The sequence below is a fragment of the Megalops cyprinoides genome, chromosome 17, assembly GCF_013368585.1.
Source record: "Megalops cyprinoides isolate fMegCyp1 chromosome 17, fMegCyp1.pri, whole genome shotgun sequence".
Classification (NCBI taxonomy): Eukaryota; Metazoa; Chordata; class Actinopteri; order Elopiformes; family Megalopidae; genus Megalops; species Megalops cyprinoides.
Genome location: NC_050599.1, coordinates 13972428 through 13992176, shown reverse-complemented (window position 1 = coordinate 13992176; position 19749 = coordinate 13972428). Strand labels below are relative to the sequence as shown.

The following is a 19749-nucleotide window of genomic DNA, read 5'->3' as shown; positions in this document are numbered from 1 at the left end:
TTGAATGCAGAGTGTATAGGAGGATAGGCCTTATGAAACAAACTTGCATGGCAAACGACCTGGGAAAAAACCTTCCTTCACCTTCCTCAACCCTCCAAGCTTTGATGTTTTAAAAACAAAAAAACCCCACTGCAGTAAGCTGAACTGACATGACAGTTGAATCTAACATTTACCTCTCAAAACCCCTGCAAACAGATGTTAACCCTTGTATCAGGTCACTAATGCGCTGCCAAAAGATTAGGTGATGGGCTTAGAGCAGATCGGAGCGCTCCAGTCCCATCTGAATCCTGGCATGGGCACATTTCTCCCAGGAACATGGAGCCTGTCACGGCCTCTCCTCAGTAATGTGACCTGGCAGGCTTGCTCTGGCAGTAGGACATCGCTGTCACCAGAATCATTCAGGCTGAAACACCATTGGCTATTTTAAGATCAATACCCCATCATCAGCTGCACACTCTCTCTCTCTCTCTCTCTCTCTCTCTCTCTCTCTCTCTCTCTCTCACAAACACACACACATATGGCTATAGATAGAGTCCTGCCCTCTCTCAATCTTTCCCACCCTGACTAAATGCTTCTAAAAATAGGGGCTAAGAACTAATGAAATGCACAGATCACTAGACACTTGATTAAATTGCACTGCTCCTGACAGACCCAACTCATTTCAATATCAGTGTGCCCCGTGTTTAGACAAGAGTTCATGATTTCTACATCATCAGTGACACATGCTGACATGGGTGTCAGGAGCTTGTTTATGGACATGGTCGATGTATGCCTGTAACTATTCTGCATGCCTACATTATACCTTTTAATGTTTAGCTGAAAAGTAGTGCCTTTGAAGCTTAGTCACCTGTTGTTTTCTCATCTTTCTTTTCTTACATCATCTGACTTCAACAATGCACTACATAGTAGGCAGAAGATAGAAATAACAGATGAGGAACAGTGGTGGGAATATTTATTTTAGGAACGCAACTACCGGACTGCAAGCGGACCAATTCTGTTTTTTTTTTTTCTTTTCTTTACTACTGAGTTGCCAAGTAATCTTTGTTATATTATCTTGGTTACGTAATCTTAAGCAACATTGGACATGTAACCAGATGCACTGACCAAAAATAGGACACATATTAAATTATAGTTTCATGGTGGGCGCAGATGTTCCCATGGTCAATAGATTATGTTCTTGTCTCATTTCAGTAAACCTTTTTGTTTTTTTCGAAAGAAAAAAATGGACTATATTAAATCCCAGTACGGCTAGAAAAAGATACACATCTTTCTACTACACTCTTTAACAAAACTGCAACAGAGGATCACAGGATCACAGTCTTTCTGATGTATTTCTTATGAATGCAAATATAAGTGCTGCTTGTCATGACTGTGGTAAAACTTCACTAATCCCCACCCTGGCCTTCAGAACAAAGCAATAAACAGCCAGAAACAGACTAAATCAAGAGATTTGTAAAACACACACACATAAACACATACAATTTCAGCAAAGTGAAAATTATTGGGTGCAGACAGATAATGGCCCTGGGGTGTAGTGTGGTTGGGTCTGAGTAGCTGTGGGTCTGGTACTTGGACCTTCCTTAAAACACTTGAAGATATATAATCAACATAACCACACTGCATCATCAAAAGAATACAATCAATACATTCATTACACATCAAAAGGACATCAGTGGTGGGCCACATAATGACTAGAATCTGAATATCAGTCCAGTATCCCCCACTTTTCTCCAGTCAAAGTCCTACCCAGAACAGTTAAAGCCCATGGGTACTGACTAAAATATCAAAACTGGTAAAACACCTTGCATGAAAAATCAAATGTATTTTTGTGCGTTGAGAGTAGAAGGTAACAACCTGTTAACATCTTTTTGCAGTTTGGAGCGGCTCTCGTTTGTGTGCATCGTTCTGAGAAACGAGCCTCTTCCCATCACTATCGGACACAGCGATGAACCAGATCTCACACGCCAATGACTTGGTATCAGTGTATATTCATACATTTTTAAGAACGCAACCCATCAAAATAAATTCAGGTCTGGTCTTACGGTCGATAAAACGTTAGAAATAGCCTTTTTCATACAGAAAATGAATCGCAATATAAATTTGGTGAAAAGTAAAAGGTAGAAGTAATTTCACTTCAATTACTTCCACTTAAACTTACTTGATGTACACTGTAATTAAACCAGTGCAGAATAGCTCTAAAGTAACAGTATTTAGATTAAACAAACATGGCACAATACACAATGACACACCGAGCAATGCTCCTCTGTTTGCCTCTCAGTATAAAAAACACCCCCATTTAATAGATAAGACAATTAATTAGCTAATACTTGAACGGTGCGCTTAATAAGTTCAGATAGCGCGACTGCACTTTCTCATGCAATAATAAAAAAGTATAACCGCACAACGAAGCGATGCAAAGTTGTTTGCATCATAATCGCTGGTTGCCTAAATAAAAGCATTATCTGCAACAGAGAGTCGTTGGACGCTTTCATTTACCTGTGCGCGATGTAGCCTTCTGATACGTATCTGCAGCTGTGTCTTTGCCTCCTCACTTTCCTTTGTGAATCAACCTTGCATTCCAGCTGCGAACCGCGAGCTAATCTCCTGACGTTAATGCAGACAGTTTGACTCACCAATGACTGCCTTCCGGCATTCAGACGATATTTGTGTTACCCAGTAATGAAATACAGTTCTGTCCACAGGGGGCATACTTTGACCAATAGTGCAGTTGGGAGCGATGTCTAAAAAAAGCTGCAAATCAACAAAGGTGCGTCAGAGCTGTCGCCAGCAGTTGGATGTTGCGGTACATCCAGCAGGTAAATCGCTCGCGCGGGGAGTTGCCTGTTGCTGGGAATGGTGGCATTACACCGCATCAATTACTCATACAAGCCGGTGCAATTTTCAGATTTTCGCCACTGCTCGTCAAATACGCGTTTATGAAACGGTTACATGTGTTTGCAAAGCTGCAATTATGACGCATGGTAACCAAATTTCTAACTTCAAATAACGAGACGGCGTATTCAGACTAGTCACATCGTGATTTATTGTCCTTTTATGCCATTCATAAATGGCATTTAAATTAAACAGTTCACACAGATACTTTTGAGTAAGAACGTCATTAATTTATTATTAATATGCCTGTAACAGTCTAATCGAATAGGTCACTTCATTTAAAAACGTAGACAATGTAGTTCTACCCAGTGCCGCCTCAGTTCTGGGTGGAAGGCTCCATGCAGTCAAAAACCAGAATAAAGACAATTTATATTCTTTTAAAATAACTGTTACAGTAGAAAACATTACTAAAATACCAAACTTAACTCGTTTTAAAACCTTGAATTCAGTAATGCTGGAATTGTGTAGCAAACATATGACTTTTATACATATAGCTATACATACATAATATACAAAGATATTATGCATTATCTGTGGGTGATATGGTGAGTGAAATGAATGAGTGAATCTGAGAACAAGACGGCTGAACCTCATCGACATTATAAAGCCTTACTGACACCGATAGCATGACAAAGGTGAAATTACTGCCACATGTTCATAAATGCTAAGTAGTTACACATATGTTGTGGATTGAGCTGAATGCACTAGAGGAGGGTATTGAAATTTGATGAGCGGAATTTCAGAATGTGGAAAGTGTCATTTTTGGAACATAAAAAGGTAGCCCGGATATGAAAGACCTTAATTCAATCATACATTGTTATGTTAAGGAAGGTTTATAATAGAATAGTTTTTAAAGGCCCAACCTCTTGCTTTCGACACCACAGCACATGATTTATAGTAACGACAGATGAACGCTGATTTTTTTCCCAGATTTTATTCATCATAATACAGTGTTGAGCATGTCAATATGCAAAATAACAAACCCTACTTGTTGACTGAAGATGTTAAACATTTTTGAAAAGCTAAAAAAGTACAACATACCATGTTGGCTCAAAAACAAGGTGGTTTTCATTATAAAGCCACACCCCCCCCCCCCCCCCCTTAAAAATTACAAAAATGCACTATATCAAACCAAAAACAATGATAAACAAACAACAGGGGAAAATTAATGGGTGTTTTTCCACACTTGCTCAGGTGGCAAGGCATGTGCGATCTTCCTGTTCAGTGCCTGCACACAGCATAAAGGAGAGCCAACGCTGAACGAGAATAGCTTATTTTTACAAATGAACACATACATGTTTTTTCCTCAGCATACTGGGTCACAAACACAAGCTCTGCCACTTTGCTGACACCACCTATGGTGAGTAAGGGAACATTATGATTTTTTTTCCTTTGCCCAGAGAGATGCTTACTGTGTGAAATAGCAGTTGGCTGCAGGCAAATGTATCAGAGGACAAGCACTGGCACAAGCCTCACTCCAGCACTTTCCTGTGTAAGTGCAAGAAGATGTCACAGTGTGACCGTCTCAATGTTCAATTAGTGATTCTATATTAGGTTGTAAAAAGACTTAATAGTCACGCCTGCTGCATGCAGTCTCCATCCACAGGCGTTGTTTGGCCAATGGCCCCACCTTTCACTATGTGGAGCTAGCAAATTTGAAAGGTCGATTTTCTGGGGGAAACCACCTTATATTGAGACCCTATGGTAATAGGCAACAGATATATTCTTGCTATTATGTATAGTATAGTATGTATTTTTTTCCAAAAAGCAACTATACCTTAAACAATTACTGAATATGAAACCATATTATTTGTGTGGCTATAGATTACTTTTAAGAACAATGAAAATTAATTGTTCAAGTCAAGAGAGAATCTAAGAGGTTAGCCTCCACTGGCTCTAAACCTACAGAGGATGGTTAGAAGGACAAAGTGGAAGTATAAATTGAATTTTGACACTGTTGAATTGCAAGTTTTTGTATTAGGAACCATGTATTATTTGTATTTAAAAACACCACATGTTTGAACTTGCCCATTATTCCCAACTTCCCTATGACTTAACCATTCTCTACAATCTAATAAGGGTTTCATGTTCAGAATTCGATAGTCAAAATTCAGAGTCAACAACACTTGGGTCACATATCAGAGCTGAATTAGAAATGCTCTAGTTGCTTCTCTGTGATTCAAATATTTTGTTCAGGTAGTATGAAGATGTGAATCAACATCCATCACAACTATTTTTGTGTCATCTTAGCTTTATAACTATAATCTTTTCTATACAAAGTCAAAAAACAACTGAAAGGAATGTGAATGCATAAAGGCATACCCATTACAGCAGCAATCAATGATGGATACTACTGTCCACACCTTAGATGTAAGATCAATCTAATGGCCTGTTGCAATCCTATTAATAGGACTGGAGAGATAAATTAAGGGAAAAAAAACATCCAAGCCCTGTGATTTAGAATTCCTGGAATAATCTGTATTTATTTGTTTCCAAAATGAATTGAGTGGTGCTGATCATGTAAAATGTAATGTAATGTAAATGATCAGCATGGTACATAGATGAAGCAGGGTATAATGACCCCCCCCCCCCCCCCAACACACATACACAGAAGAGGGTTTTAAGATGTCACAAGAGCAGGTACAACCTCCAACAAATAACTGTACAAGGGACATTAACTACATCTGTATTGGTCAAAAGTGATGAAAAAAGACAGATGGAAGAGAAAACCAGGGCATTCAACATGAAAGCAAAGCTCAAAGCATTACAAGTGACCTGTATCTCTGCAATATGGGCCATCTCTTCCATCGCATACTGAAGACCCACCACTTTAGACTGCGTTTAGACTGTCCTGCCCAATCATAATTCACATCTTTCCTTCACTTGTGTATTCTCTGCAATGCTGTAGGATGTGTTGTATTGCACTTGTGTATTACAGTAGCACTGAACTACTTTACCATTGCACTAGATATCACAGCACATGTGACATGTAACACCTGTTTGGATATGAGCCATCATGTTCTATATGTAACACTGTGCCTGCAACTTTATCGAATACATTTTTACACTCTTACTTTGAGTCACTCTGGATAAGGGTATCTGCTGAGTGACAAACTGAAATGTAAATGTGCGTATTGTGAGATTTTTCATAATACTGCTCTTAAATCGGTACTAACCTCAATAGCATGTTCAAATGGTTCTGAATGTGTCTGCTTGATGTCCAACAGAACTTCTGTGTTCTTGTTCAGTGAATGCTGAATTATAATTAATCACAGTGTATACAAACCTACAAATACTAATACAAATAAAAATCAGATTTTCATATATATCCTAAATAAAAAGAGTTTGAAAATGAGATCATAAGTGCTTTCGTTGTTTCCCCAGGTTCTTGGAATGTTCATAGACGACGTGACAGGAGAGGTGATAAAGAGAAAGAGGTTTTAGTGACGAGGGCGTTAGGGGCAACATCTGGGGTGATGTGATCAAATGATCATCACAGGTGATGGAATGCTTAGCACCTCCCTCTGGCTGTGGCAGACTACCTGTGTCTGTACTGTACTCTGCAGGGACCGTCTGGTTGCTGTGTCCCAACCAGGTGAAGTGAGCTCTGAAGAGAAAGAGGACAGTTTTACTAAAAAGGGTACCGTTTTATTTTGCCTGTTTTTGGTTATGCAACCAAATATGTACAACAAGGAAATTATATGATTTATAAATAAGTAAGGTGGGAAACCAGGGATATCAGTGCATGAATGTAAGTCTGAACGGTATAATTATACATACACCATTAGATATGGACAGGGGGTCACCATGTATGGTTCTGATAATATCTGGGAAAAATACTACTCCTCCATTCATTTCCTTTTGCACCATGTGTTAGACCTGAAATCCTTTCAAAGTGTGTCTCAATGTAGCTGGCCAATATAAACTTACTGGGTTAGGGAGTGGATCCAGAAGGGTGAACTCATACTTGTAGAGAATTAAGGAAACAAACATATGGATCTCCATCAAGGCATACCACCTACAATGAGAACAACAAGATCCGCTTAGGAGACGGTAGCCCTTTAAAAATGCCAGCACCATGTACCGTACTAGATAGAAAGAATGAAATTTCAGAGGGAGTTGTCTGTCCTCCGGTGAAACGGTGCAGCGTTAAGTATTCCAAAATAACGTACGCCATCAAGCCACCTCCCTAAGGTGCCATTTCAAAGAACTGTAAGGGCTGAGAGCAGCCACTCCGCTTGATCACTGACGAGACGTTGCGCTTGGCGACGTTCCGTGCTGCATTCTCATGCACGGGCCGAGGCAGCGGGGGGCCGAGGCAGCGGGAGGCCGAGGCGCAGGGCGGCGAGATGGCGCGGACGGAGGCCATTATCTGTCATAATAACCTTGAAGACTACGAGTACACAATGAGTCATGCAGCGCCATTGTGTCAGTGACGCACATGGGCAATCTCCTAAAATGATCAAAATCAAAGTAAATGGGACTGGCTGCGGAGAGTGAGATGCCAGCGCCTTCTTTTTTGAGTCCTGCGCAGTTATTTTTGAATCCCTCAAGTAATACGAACAGGAACATAAGTGAACGTTTCAGCGGGTTTCCATTCAAATTTCCTTTGGGGGGGGGGGGGGCGCAGGCTCTGTGCTTGTGAGACGAGTAAGCAGCACTGCAGCTGGGAACCTTCTACTCGTCTTGATCTCTCTTGATTGACGTCACGCTGCCCTCAGCCACGCAGTCCCTGGGGTATGCGATGATGTCATCGGAACGGCCCCTGTGGAGCCTCAGGTTCACATTCTGCGGCAATGGTGCACAGCCGGCCACTCAGCAGGAGACTGCACCCCGAGAACCGCAGCGCAGCGGAGGGAAAGCTCTGGATGAATCCTCAGAAAACCATTAAGCTGGAGGCACCCAACACACGAAAAAAGGAGCTGGGGGCAAGTTGTAGTAAGTAGATGCCTACTTCAAGGCTGATGTGTAAAGGCTTGACGTGTCCAACCAAACCCTTTCCTTGGGTTTAATTTTGTCATCAAATACCCTTGGGTACTTGAAAGACCATCAGGCAATAACATAAGGCTCATGCTGTGTAGCCCAGTTATTCCAGTTGGGATTCAGGCTGCCCATTTCACCAGTCCGACACAGCAAAGTGTTCCCTCGATTTCAGAATACTGACAAGGCTGTTTCCCTCTCTTTTGTAAACATCCACTGAAAAGGCTCCCTCCCTAGTGCTGATTCCGAAATGATTGTCTATGCACCAGATTTCTGTTCATCCCATAAGAAACAGAGTAGACTGTTCTCCTTTGCCATTGGCACCTGTCTGACAACTATAATATCAACATCTTTGTGTGGGCTGAAAACCTTCTTGAACAGAGTTTTATAAACTCAAGGCATTCTAGGCCTCCTGGGTGATTCAAGATGGAGCTACTTGCCAAGAATGAGGCACACAAGATGGCAGATTGTTTTCTAAAGACAAAAACCGAAACGTCTGTTTTGCTAACCTTCCTGGGCACTGGTTTCGGCCGCCTCCAAATGCCACGAACCCTTCCAAGAAGACATTCTTTACTAAATCTGCCTTCTCCCATCGTTCCTGTGGGAAGAAAAGTCATACTGAACAAACAAGACTTTTTTATAGAAGTTAGGGCTTGAAGCAAGCCTCTGCTATTTCTAAGCAGGCTTTGATTCCAGGCCTTTGTTGAAAGCTTTGAAAGACACTGCAAATATTAAATGCTTACAAAGCATTGACTGACTCTTTGTAAGGAGATGAAGAATATTCCTGACAAAAAACTGCATCAAACTGCTGCAGGATAGGGGTAGACAATTTACCATTAGAGTACAGCTGAAAACTGTAGTCAATCACATTACCTACCAATAAAATAAAGAGAACTCTAATCAATACATATTTGAGGCTCCTGACTCCATTCAGTAAATAATTTTGAACCCATTTTGAAAAATAATTGTCAACAGACAATTATTTATGTCCAGAAATAGCCATTGCAAACTTCGTTCTTCCACTTAATTATTTACAATTACCCAAAGTTTATTTACAGTGAAAAATGGGCATATTTATTTCTTCGTTCTGACCCATTTCTGCCTAGGTATCTGCAGATGTGTCTTGGCCAGTGGTGCTAAACCCATTTCAGAGAGTAGGCCACCTGTGCAGGCAACAACATGTGATACAAGTCATGGCCATGGCTTTGACTACTTTTAAGCAAAAATGTTTCATAGCTTATGTTGTGACATAGCACAAAAAGACAGATATTGCCATTTTGTATTAGGAAGTTTATCTCTTCACTCTGCAAAGTCTATTTTTGGCTTATGAGTATCAAGCCACAACTATAAGGGTGACACCTCTGTGCTGACTGGACCACAGATTGAGAACCGCTGGCCTACTTAAAACATACTGTATCTGGTGTGTCCTTACATCATAATTCAAAAGTCCATCCGTATTGCTAAAGTAGGCATTGGGTGTCAGATTAAATATTTAAAGCCCGTTTTGGGAAAAAAAAAAAAAAAAGAGCAGAGCTAAAGTTGTCTTCACTGAGTTAGATTTCAGAACATCTCAGCAGTCAGCATCTACAGCCGGCAGGATTTCAAATCACTCACCAGGCAGCAGTTAAAAACAGAAACATGAACATTTAAATTTTCCCTTGCCATGAAACCTTTATCCGCAGGTAAAGAAAGGCTAACTAATTTATTACCCAAAGACTATTTCTTCAGAGGCAGATTCACCAGAAAACACCCCTGTGGAATCTGCACAGGTGTCTGCTGGAGATTTATTTGGAAGATAATTGTGTTTTCCTGCCAGATGGTCTAATGCTCCGTGTTATGCCACAGCTGGGAGTGTGGAGCTCCTTTTGACTAGATGGAAACTGGGTTCCAGACCAGAGAAATGCAGAACACTGCAAAAGCAGCCACACACTCAGAACTTGCTTGGCAATGTCCAGTGGAAAGTCATTTTCATCAAAGCATATTGTGCCCATCTACACATTGTTATACTTGTAAGCAGAGTTCATTCCTGTGCACTATACTAAGTACTGTTGAGTGTTACCTTCAGAGCTGGGGGTCACTTTCATTTCAATTCAGCCAGTTAATGAATGTGTGAAGTTAAAATTGCCCTTCATTTTCTATGAAGATGTTTCAATTAATGAACTGAATTTCAATTCATTTCCTGAATGACAGAATTGAAGTGGAACTGACCCCTATTCTGATTACCTTACTATAGTGCTGCTTCTGCAGCATGGGGTTACCTTGACAAGGGACATCTGTATATGGAATATTCTGTATAGACAACAGCACCATGGGAACATGAGAAAACTACATAAATGGCTTGCTTGTCTGACAGTATTGGGTATAGTGATCCTACTGAACCACACACACTCACAGGCTTGAACTTCTCTGGATCTGGGAAGTACTGGGGGTTCCGGTGAGCCCAGAAAGGGGACAACATCAACAGGTCCCCTGGTGGAATGATGTAGTTCTGAAAGACAGGACACACACACACACACACACACACAGATTCTGTTAACTACCTGCATAAGTAAAGTAAAACTGTACTGATACAATAATGAAAACCTATAGACAAAACAAACAACACAACCTGTGAAATCCGCTCACCATTTGGACAGCTTCACTGTCTACAACTAGAGCTCTTATTAGGTGCCTCTTCAACCTATAGCACTCACAATTCAGTCAGCAATATTTCTCACGCTCACTTTTTTTTTTTCTGAAATTAATCATGACAACTTTCACGCTGTTTGGTCCTGAAGTGGTTAAATAGAGACATATTAAAGAACTGCTAGGGGGTAGGTACAGTAAGGCCAGGTCGAGAGAGACTGATTATTAGAGGTGCCCGATGTAATGGATTGAAGTCACACTGCTTAGCCCGGACAACCAAAGGAGTGCCACAACCGTCCATATCAACACAATATCTTCCATCCACAATCCTTCCACACAGGGGCCATCAACCTCACAGGTCTCTGGCCTATTTCACATGCTCACTTGATGCCCAAGGCACATTTCTGTCTCTCTCAATGCATGGCCTACATTTCATGGCCAGCGAGTCACGTCATGGATGAGGAGGATGAGAGGATCTAAGGGGTAGAGCTTTTGAATCCAGGGCAGAACGCTGCTGATATTTCCCTTAAATAAGGTGACATACCTCCATTGCCATCGAAAAAGGATAGCTCAGCAAACTGCTGACAGAATGGAAGGAGCAAGAATTTTGGTCTTACAAGGCTGCAGTGTGTGCTGGCTTTCCCTCTATTTCTCAACCGAAGTCGAAACTTAGGAAATCAGCTCACCAGATGTTCCAGATGTGAGTCGGGCGCTGACAGCAAGGTGCAATATTTCTAAATAACCTTGAGGGACAGTGGCCCTAGGGGGCTGGAATTTGCTGATCCCTGGCACAAAGCTGTAAGTGCTGTACAGGCAGGCCTCTAGTTACTAATCACCCAACATGTGTGGATTTGATTTAATGTAAGCTCCCAAAAAATATAAAAATATACAACTATTAAAATCTGACGTGTTGCATATAAGAAATAACTATATTGGTAAGGAATACATAAACATATGCCTATAAATATATAGCTATACCAGTATATATGTATGGCTCCAGAGTAGAATCCTAAATACAGTACAATTTGAATTACACAGCCATTTAGCAACATTTCCCCTCTGTAACTCTGGGACTGTCTTTACTTTCAGTGCGCTCTGATAATGGTGCCCCCTGGTGGAATTTATAGGTACTTAATTGCCTGTGGCAGGAAGTGGGACAGCATGCCAGAGGCACACCTGCATCTTGAGTGGCCGGACCACTCTGCGGGTGATGGCCCCCGGGGCTCGGAGACGAATAGTTTCCAGGATGCACCACTTCACATAGGACAGCTGCTGCAGGTCCGCCGCCGTCACAGGTGTTCGCGCCGTGTCTGCCAAAAACGCAAACACCTCTCAGCGTCGCCTGTCAGTCTACGGCCCCACCCAGAGGGGCCGCTGGCCCTACCCTGAGGGGCTGTAGAACCCGAGCAGTTTGGTATGCAAGCACACTGAAGTTAAAACTAAAAATAAGGAGGGATTACTTGCAGATGCTTTATTGAAAAATGTTATTCCAGAGAATGAAATGTGCCAGAGCAATCTGGGAGCTGGTTCTCTGTGATCTTCTCTGTGTTCATATTAAACACATGTACATGTCTCATAGGTTTGGATGATAGAGGTTTCAGTCATTATGCCACATTTTATAGTATGTGTCATATTGAATTCTTTCTTAAAAGGCAATTTTCTTTGAACTCTGATTAGGACCAAAAAGAAGGCCCCAAGGGGTTCATCTAAATTTTTGAACATTCCAATTTCAAGTGAAAACACAAATAGGTAATCATGTGAGTCTGCTGCCCTCTCCTGGACATGAGAGGAAGTTCAAAGAATGGAGTACTTGATGGCATTCCAAGCTGCTGTGGCTACATCACTTGGGCTAGAACATCTGTTATCACATTCTGAAAGAGAAGCTCTATCATTCAGTGATCTCACACCTTACAATGGTAATGGTAAAATATGATGAAGCACAGCTTTATATTTTAAAATCTCAACCCTTCTTCATCTTCCTGAACAGCGGCTTCTCTACTTGAGAGTGGGGAGTGACATTTCAAAGGTTCAGGCCATCTGTGTAAATGCGGGTAAAACAAAGGCAGTATCTCATGGGCTGGCGTTACCTTGATTCTTGAGCACTGTGGTGATCTGCTCCATGGCTGTCTGGTACACTGAAGGATTGGACAGAATGAAGGCGATTGCCCAAAAGGTAATCTGAATAATACAGAGATTTAAAGGAGAAAACCTGTAATTATCCTATTTTTATTCTTAACAACATTACAGAGTAATTGCTGTCAATGATAAAGTATGTTCCATGAGCTGTTCTGCGATTATATAATGGTCGTAGGAACAAAAAGCAACAAATTCAAAACAAATTCATAATTTGTAATGATAAATGAAGGTAATTCCACTGAGCGTCAACTTACAGGTATTGCGTTGGCAAGTGATGCCCATAGCATCAGTAGTCCATAATTGGGCAGGAATTTATCTGTTATTGTGGTAACAAGATGTTGAAGCAATGTCTGTGAAAACAAATACTTAAATATTACAATTAAATTGTGATCATACTTTTAAAATAGGATTTCTTTCACATAACAAGACATCACATGTGCCTGCTGAATGTAAAGACTTTGACTTTTTGACTTCATGAATATTGCAGTATATAGAGGAAGGACTAAGATCTTCACTATCTGGGCACTATATTAATTGAAGCATCAAATTAAGATTCTGGAGGAGAATTTTCATACAATACTTTTAAGCAATCCTTAAGCTATTAACCAAACCTTGACAAATACATTCCCATTAACAACTATTAAAAACCCCCCTTTGACATCAGCTGTTCATAGTATCCTTCTTCTAACCCACCTCCCCACTTTCTTTTCCATATTTATGATGTTTAAATAGGGGGTCAACCTCAGCCCTTCTGATTCCAAGCAAAATATAAATACCACTATACCGATCTCAGTGACACGCTTAATGTTTTAGTTGTATGGAACTTCATATATATTGAACTTGCATTGTGAGCAACAGCTGCATGTTTTTTTCAGTACAAGGATCCTCTGAATTGCACAGAGTGAGTGTGTATGACATTCACAAACTCCTCTTATGTCCTTACAGTGGAATGCATTTGGTTTTGTAAAAAACAGCACCCCAACAATGGACTAACCTACCGTATCATGTACAAAGCATTTGCACAACTACTAGGCATGTTTACACATGTGGTGGCTCAAAACAAAAACAGGCACTTTCTAGGAGTCAGCGACACCATCTATGATCATGAACACTAATGACGAAAGGTGGACTGATCCAAATGAAGTGGATAATGAGTTCTGTCCAGCCCGGGCCAGCCCTGCCTCTGGAGCTTTACACAGGCAGATCACTGGGGAATGGCAGGTTCCATTCCTTACAGCTCAGTCCCAGCCCAGCTGGAGCGCAGCTTACATGGAGAGATGGGAAGTAATGACGGGAAGCAGATAAATAAAGTCAAACGGAGAAAAGGGGCCAAAACCTCCAAGTCTCAGTCAGTGTCTCTCAAAGCTGACTTTGTCACCCAGTGGTGGCCGCTGTTGAACCCAAGAGGCTTCATCAAACCATTATATGCATTTGTGCACAAAAATGATGCCAAAAAGATCAAATAAAGTGAATGCAAATCCAACAAAAGTCAGATCCAAAATTAAAGCATTACCTTTGAGGGGTGCAAAGCCAATTTGCAGGCTTCCTGTTTCATGGAGAAAGGATTAGTCCTGGGACTCACCTTGGTGCCAGCCTCTGTGGGCTTGTTCCCTTCTGCTTTGATGATCATGTTACCCAAAAGGGAAAGGAGCCATTGCTTTGATTTTGCCCAATCCCTGTGCAAAAAGTAACAATGTTTGACAGTATTAAGAATATACCAGAGAACTCTTTTCTTATAAGGGTACCATCACTGAAAATGTATATTTAGTTCCCTTTACTGTAGAAAATATACATTTTTACATTTAAATTGTTTCAAGGTAGAAAACCTTCTATGTTCTTCCAAAACTTTTATCCACTGTGATGTCAGAGCCTTATGTTGGACCCCTCTAATGCATGAGTGTTGAATGGACACTTGATTAAAATTCTCTTCAAGTTATTTTTTCCGACCTTCATAAGAGCCTTGAAAATGTGCACAGATGGCTGTCCTGAAACATTGAATCCATTTTTTAATGAAATGCTGATGCTTCTTGAAATATGTCTTAAACAGAGTACAACCCACATCACTTGTTCTTGACTCCTTCCAGTCTCCAAAAACTTGTAAAAGTGAACAAGGCTGGTGCACAGTTAATACTGTATATAAGCACTAATATTAGCATAATACTAATATTGATATAAACTCAATTTCTACACAGTAAGGCATTAAACTAGCTTTGTGTGCAAAGAGTAGACAGTAATTGCATTTTAGCTACAAGTAGGGTGGACCTAATTATATGTGTTGTGACAAATTATATAGAGGGGAAACCAGTGGCAAGCGTATCCTTGCCCTCAGCATGCTAACATCAGACAGTGCCCAGTTTGCTGACGCATGGAGTAATTATCAATCAGTCCTAAACCTATCACTCAGCCAACAGAGAATAGGGTACATCTGTGCTGTTTAGCTGTTTGGAGTCCATACTTATGTTTTAAGTCATCTTGATCGAGTTTGAGAGCTTCAGTAACAATGTTAACAAAATGGGACTACAAAGCAGAGAGAGGTGGAGAGGTGCCCATGCATTCTGGGCTTTGCATGAGGCCTAGTTGGCCTTGAAGCTGGCTTTCATACCATGAAAGCATTTCATATTAGCCTATGCTCTTAGCAATCAAAACAAATGAAGAGCTTTTCAATATGGATACCTACTACAGTAAAGGTAAGGAACAACACATTCCACAGTGAAGTATCCTTTAAAAGTTTTTGAAAATTACCCCCATCATATTTGTATGAAATTTTCAGGGGTTGAATACAGACAGGATGAGGGATATGAATCAACAGAAAATAACATGCCAGCTTCCCAGCTAAAGTTGTCTATGGAAAACAATTCTAGCTCGAGGCATAAAACCTACCAAACTTCACATGGAAACACCATACTGTATTAACAATAAAGCAAAGTTGTGCTCCCTGTGGGCTTGTACTGTGCAACACAGCATGCCAGAGAAAGAGGATTCCAGTGCCATTTGTTCTGTAGAGGTGGAAATTGGGCAGGTAGTGACTTGGCTGTCGTTAGCTTGCTCTCCGCCCACAGCATCATTCCGCCTGCATTAACAAGCTGTGCTCTCTGAGCTGCAGTTTGATGTCGTATTAAACAGGCCAGAGTTGCTTACCGCAGGAAAATGTCAGGCAGTTGGGATCCATACTCAAAGCCCTCGTCATAAATGCGAAATTTCTCCTTGAACTCCTGTACTGTGGCGGGGCAGGGTGGCGAGTTGCATTTCCCAAGAAGATTGCTCATCACCGCTGGGTACATGACACTCCTGCAAACCCGGGGGTAGAGGTATAGAGCTGTTTTAACAACACTAAGAGAGACCTGGCCTGTCTTGTGACAGTCATACAGAGGATATGTTTGTGAAAGTAGCATCATTTCAAATATATTAGCCTTAAACAATTATTTTTGAAAAATGCATAAATTGCCATAGGCATGCACACAAGTTCCCCAGTACCAACATGCCACGGTACATTCATTTTCTTTAAGAACACATCCTGGTTATCAACGAAGAGAGCTTAATACATTGGAGGAAGGATGCAACAGATCTGCTTCTAGATCTTAAACCTTTCACAGATTACAGAGGTCACCAGAGATTGTATGCGCCAGAGTCCTTGAACAACATGCTGAACACATGGCAAAGTTATCAAAAAATGTTTACAGGTTAGAGAGCAGACAGCGCATATAGAGTGAGCAAGCTCCACAGGATCAAAATATGTACTGTTGTGAGACATGTATGTGGTGAGAAAGCAATATAACATATACACTAAAATATATGAAATCAAAGGATAAGAGAGAAGGGAAAAACAGACTTATATGGAGTAATGTTTAAATCTATTTTATTTTTCCAAAGTACTGCCATACCATAAACATATTTCTGCTTAAGTCACAGGGCTACACAGAATGTTTGTGGATGTGAAAAAATAATTACATGCAATCAAGAAATTCTGGTTCTGGTTGGCTCTTTAGAAACACCCTCCAGGATCTATTGTTGATTGCCATTACTTGACTGTAATGCATGGTTATTTTGGCGCTGAATCAGGTGAGCACTGAGGCAGGAGGAACAGAAAAAGTGACACATCTTTAGTCATCATGAATGCGGAACTACCTTAAGGTGCAGTGTGAACATGAATATGGCTGTGTGAGGAGTCACAAGGTGGACTCTCCTTAGATTGCCACTTACCTGACAAGGTCACTCAGTCCCCCTGACCCCTTGCATCCCAGCAGCTCCAGATGGTAGTTGAACTCCTCACACAAGTTGCTGGACAATAGGGACAAGTTAGCCTGGGTCAGCCTGCCCTTGATCAGAGAATTACAGGCAGGATGGAACTTATAGAAGCTCTCCTTGCTGATGGATGCTGCAGGGGTACCAAGCACAAGAGAGTACTTCAGTGTCAATTTGTCTACCTATTGTTGCAAAGACATTGATAAGATACTTTTATCTTGACCATGAAACTTGCAGAATTATGAGGCTATAGAGCATGCTGAATGATAAGCAATCAAAAATGATTTTTTAGACTTTTGTACTCTGGTCAATTGATATCTTAATAGCCCATCTTTACATTCAGGAATGTACTGCAGAAACTGTGCCTCTCACAAACTGGCAAAAAAAACAGCTTCACTATACTGCTAAGCAAATAGAAACATGTTTGTTAATAATAGTACATAACAACAGATACATCTACTTAGCAAAACATCCAAATGTGGACCATGAAGGTGTGATAATTCAGCAACACTGAGCGATCTGAGCTCAGGTATAGGGAAACCTGATGCGAGGTGCTATGGGATATGCTACACAGTATGTGTCATGGCAGAGAAGTACAGTGTTTCAGTAAAGAATGACCAAAGAGTACACAATGAAACCTAACCCCTAAGGACAGGCGACTTCTGTCGTGCCCTTTCCATGCTGGGTGTTAAAAGGAGGGCCTCGAAACATTACCTGTGTTATGGACGGGCTCTTGCACTGCCTGCTCAAAGTCCACATCTTTTGACATGAAAAATGTATGAAAGTCTTCATGCTGAGTCACAAAGGTCAGGCGCTTCCCAGCAGCAAAGATGGTGAAGACTGGTCCATACTGACATGAAACAAATAAGCATTATGCAGCTGCCAACATGAAACAGAAGAGGCAACTTGCTGTTGCCCTGTTTGACCTCCATATTGACCTGCATTTAGAAGTTGCTCTAATCAGTTACTGTGACAAGCTTTCAGTAACAGCAATCATTCTTCCTCTCCTCTGAACCAAAGATAATAGATTTTAATAGCTTCAATCATTTTGAATTTTACAGAATTCAATCACTTAATTATATTACAAGTCATAACGAAACATTTTCATTTTACATGTTTTTTCTTTTCCTCGGCACACATACAAAAGTTGGAATCATACCCTCCTCCACTAAAAACTTTTTACCAAACCTTGTTTACAAGTATTGCAACAGGTTTAAAAGCTGAGCTTCCTCTCTTTGAGTTCGCTCCTCACCAGAGCAACAGATCTCATTGTGCCCACATTCGTCCAATCAGAACAAATTTAGAGGACCCAGCCATTTCGTGTCACAAAACCCCTGGCACCACCGAAACGTCCTCTGAACAAAGATTTCTGTCAACAGGGACAGTGCGCAGTGCGCCTGCTAGCCCTACTTACATAAATTACATTGTGTGCTAAGATCCAAAGTGGGTCAGCGTGACAAAGTGGCCAAAGCCATATGGCATGCTTTCGACCAGCAAAGCGTATTCTGCGTCTGCTTCCCCAATGGATAAAATTGTGTTACTCGCGCTTAGTTACGCATTGACTAGGGTTTGCAGCTGTGTGTAAGAGGGCGTAGGTTAGGCACTAGTTTAGTGGAGGACAACGATACCGTTTAAATACTGTAAAATGCAGATACTGGAAGAAATAAGCCACAACGAGGATACTGCAGATTAATTTTCTTCAATTCTTACTTGAACGTGTTTGACAAGTAGGTCACCTGAGTCATGTTGGAAATTTATGGATTGTCTTATTGGTCCTTTGTGAAATTTTCTTCTTTAACCCAATTTCTTTGTTTTCTGTGCATGCGTCTTTTTACAGTTTTATTCTCTACCTGTACACACAAATCATCCAGTTGCCATGAAGATTCAACGCTGATAATTAACCAGTCTGATAGCATAGGTACGTGATACATTAAACATACTTAATTTCACTCAATTTCTAATGTGCACTTTATGGAGTACTTTATGGAGAGTGAGTGCAGGTGCGTACAGTTGACGGGATGGAGTTTGAACTCCTGGATCTGCGACCATCAAAGCAGCCAAGAGTGGGTCGTCCTTGAATATCTGGTGATCGTTTGCATCATAATTTATGATTCGCTTGCACATTCACCTCGTTAGAATCTGAAAGGGCACCGTGAGCCTAACGCTGTTTTAAAAGCGACTTTGCTCTCTCATTTCACAGGGAAAATGTAAAGCACTCAGAAAATGATCATTTGCACTCAACACATTCCTGGATGACAACATGCTACTCACCTTGTTTCACGTAGCATATGCGAACAGAAACTCTGTAGTCTGCATTAGCCTGTCCGAAAACCTACCTCTTACCTTGAGCCTAGCTTGGGCTATGAAATCCAGTGGTGCTTTGCCGAACTCGAAAGCTGCACCGAACCAAGGGATCCATCCTCTTATGCACGGAGGGGAGTTCGGGTTTCTCTTAGAACACAGTAGACACGTAGAGATGATCACTATGAACACGGACAGTGTCACTACTATAAAATCCATCCCACCTGACAGTTCCCCTGGGACTCTGGTTAGAGCGCATGGATCGGGAAATGGAAAAAAGCAACTGACAGTTGATGCAGTCGGTGATGTACCTGCTCTCAAATCAACACCACTTCGTAACTGAACTCAACCAATCACTGCGTAAACTGTCTCCACAAGCCCACCCCCTCCAGAAGATGAGAGCGTGGAGATGAATGTGAATTGGTGACAGTGAAACGCACGTGATAGGGGTAGTTTTGCTCTTCTGATTGTTTTTTTTTTTTACGATAACATAACTCCATTTTCTACTTGCAAGATACACATCAATTGCAGAACTAAGCAACAGCAAAAAGGTTCTCCCTCACAATCATGGCG

General features: G+C 41.1%; 2 protein-coding genes across 2 annotated transcripts in view; both read right to left on the bottom strand.

The window, feature by feature from the left end:
* The window catches only part of rcan2 (regulator of calcineurin 2), a 60805-nt gene extending 58144 nt beyond the window's left edge, over positions 1–2661 (bottom strand). Inside the window, exon 1 of the mRNA XM_036550439.1 lies at positions 2497–2661. The gene's annotated coding sequence lies outside the window, so the exon portion shown is untranslated. The remainder of the gene's footprint in view (positions 1–2496) is intronic.
* Positions 2662–5568: 2907 nt separating this feature from the next.
* On the bottom strand, positions 5569–19495 carry LOC118792554 (24-hydroxycholesterol 7-alpha-hydroxylase). Its single transcript, XM_036550433.1, has 12 exons — positions 19219–19495; positions 17590–17725; positions 16834–17008; positions 15772–15921; positions 14216–14309; positions 12888–12983; positions 12585–12675; positions 11674–11807; positions 10265–10360; positions 8382–8470; positions 6823–6910; positions 5569–6499 (listed from the first exon to the last, which is right to left on the bottom strand). Exons 1-12 carry the CDS (start codon positions 19393–19395, stop codon positions 6431–6433), a joined length of 1395 nt encoding a protein of 464 aa, XP_036406326.1. The 5' UTR covers positions 19396–19495; the 3' UTR covers positions 5569–6430.
* Between the last annotated feature and the right edge of the window lie 254 nt (positions 19496–19749).

Excerpts from the sequence above, each read along its gene's own strand:
- LOC118792554 (XM_036550433.1), bottom strand. The coding sequence starts at position 19,395 with ATGGATTTTATAGTAGTGACACTGTCCGTGTTCATAGTGATCATCTCT. Across the intron at positions 17,726-19,218 it reads TAGCCCAAGCTAGGCTCAAG|TATGGACCAGTCTTCACCAT; the intron begins GTAAGAGGTAGG and ends GTTTCATGTCAG. Across the intron at positions 12,676-12,887 it reads CACTTGCCAACGCAATACCT|ATTACCTTTTGGGCAATCGC; the intron begins GTAAGTTGACGC and ends TGTATTATTCAG.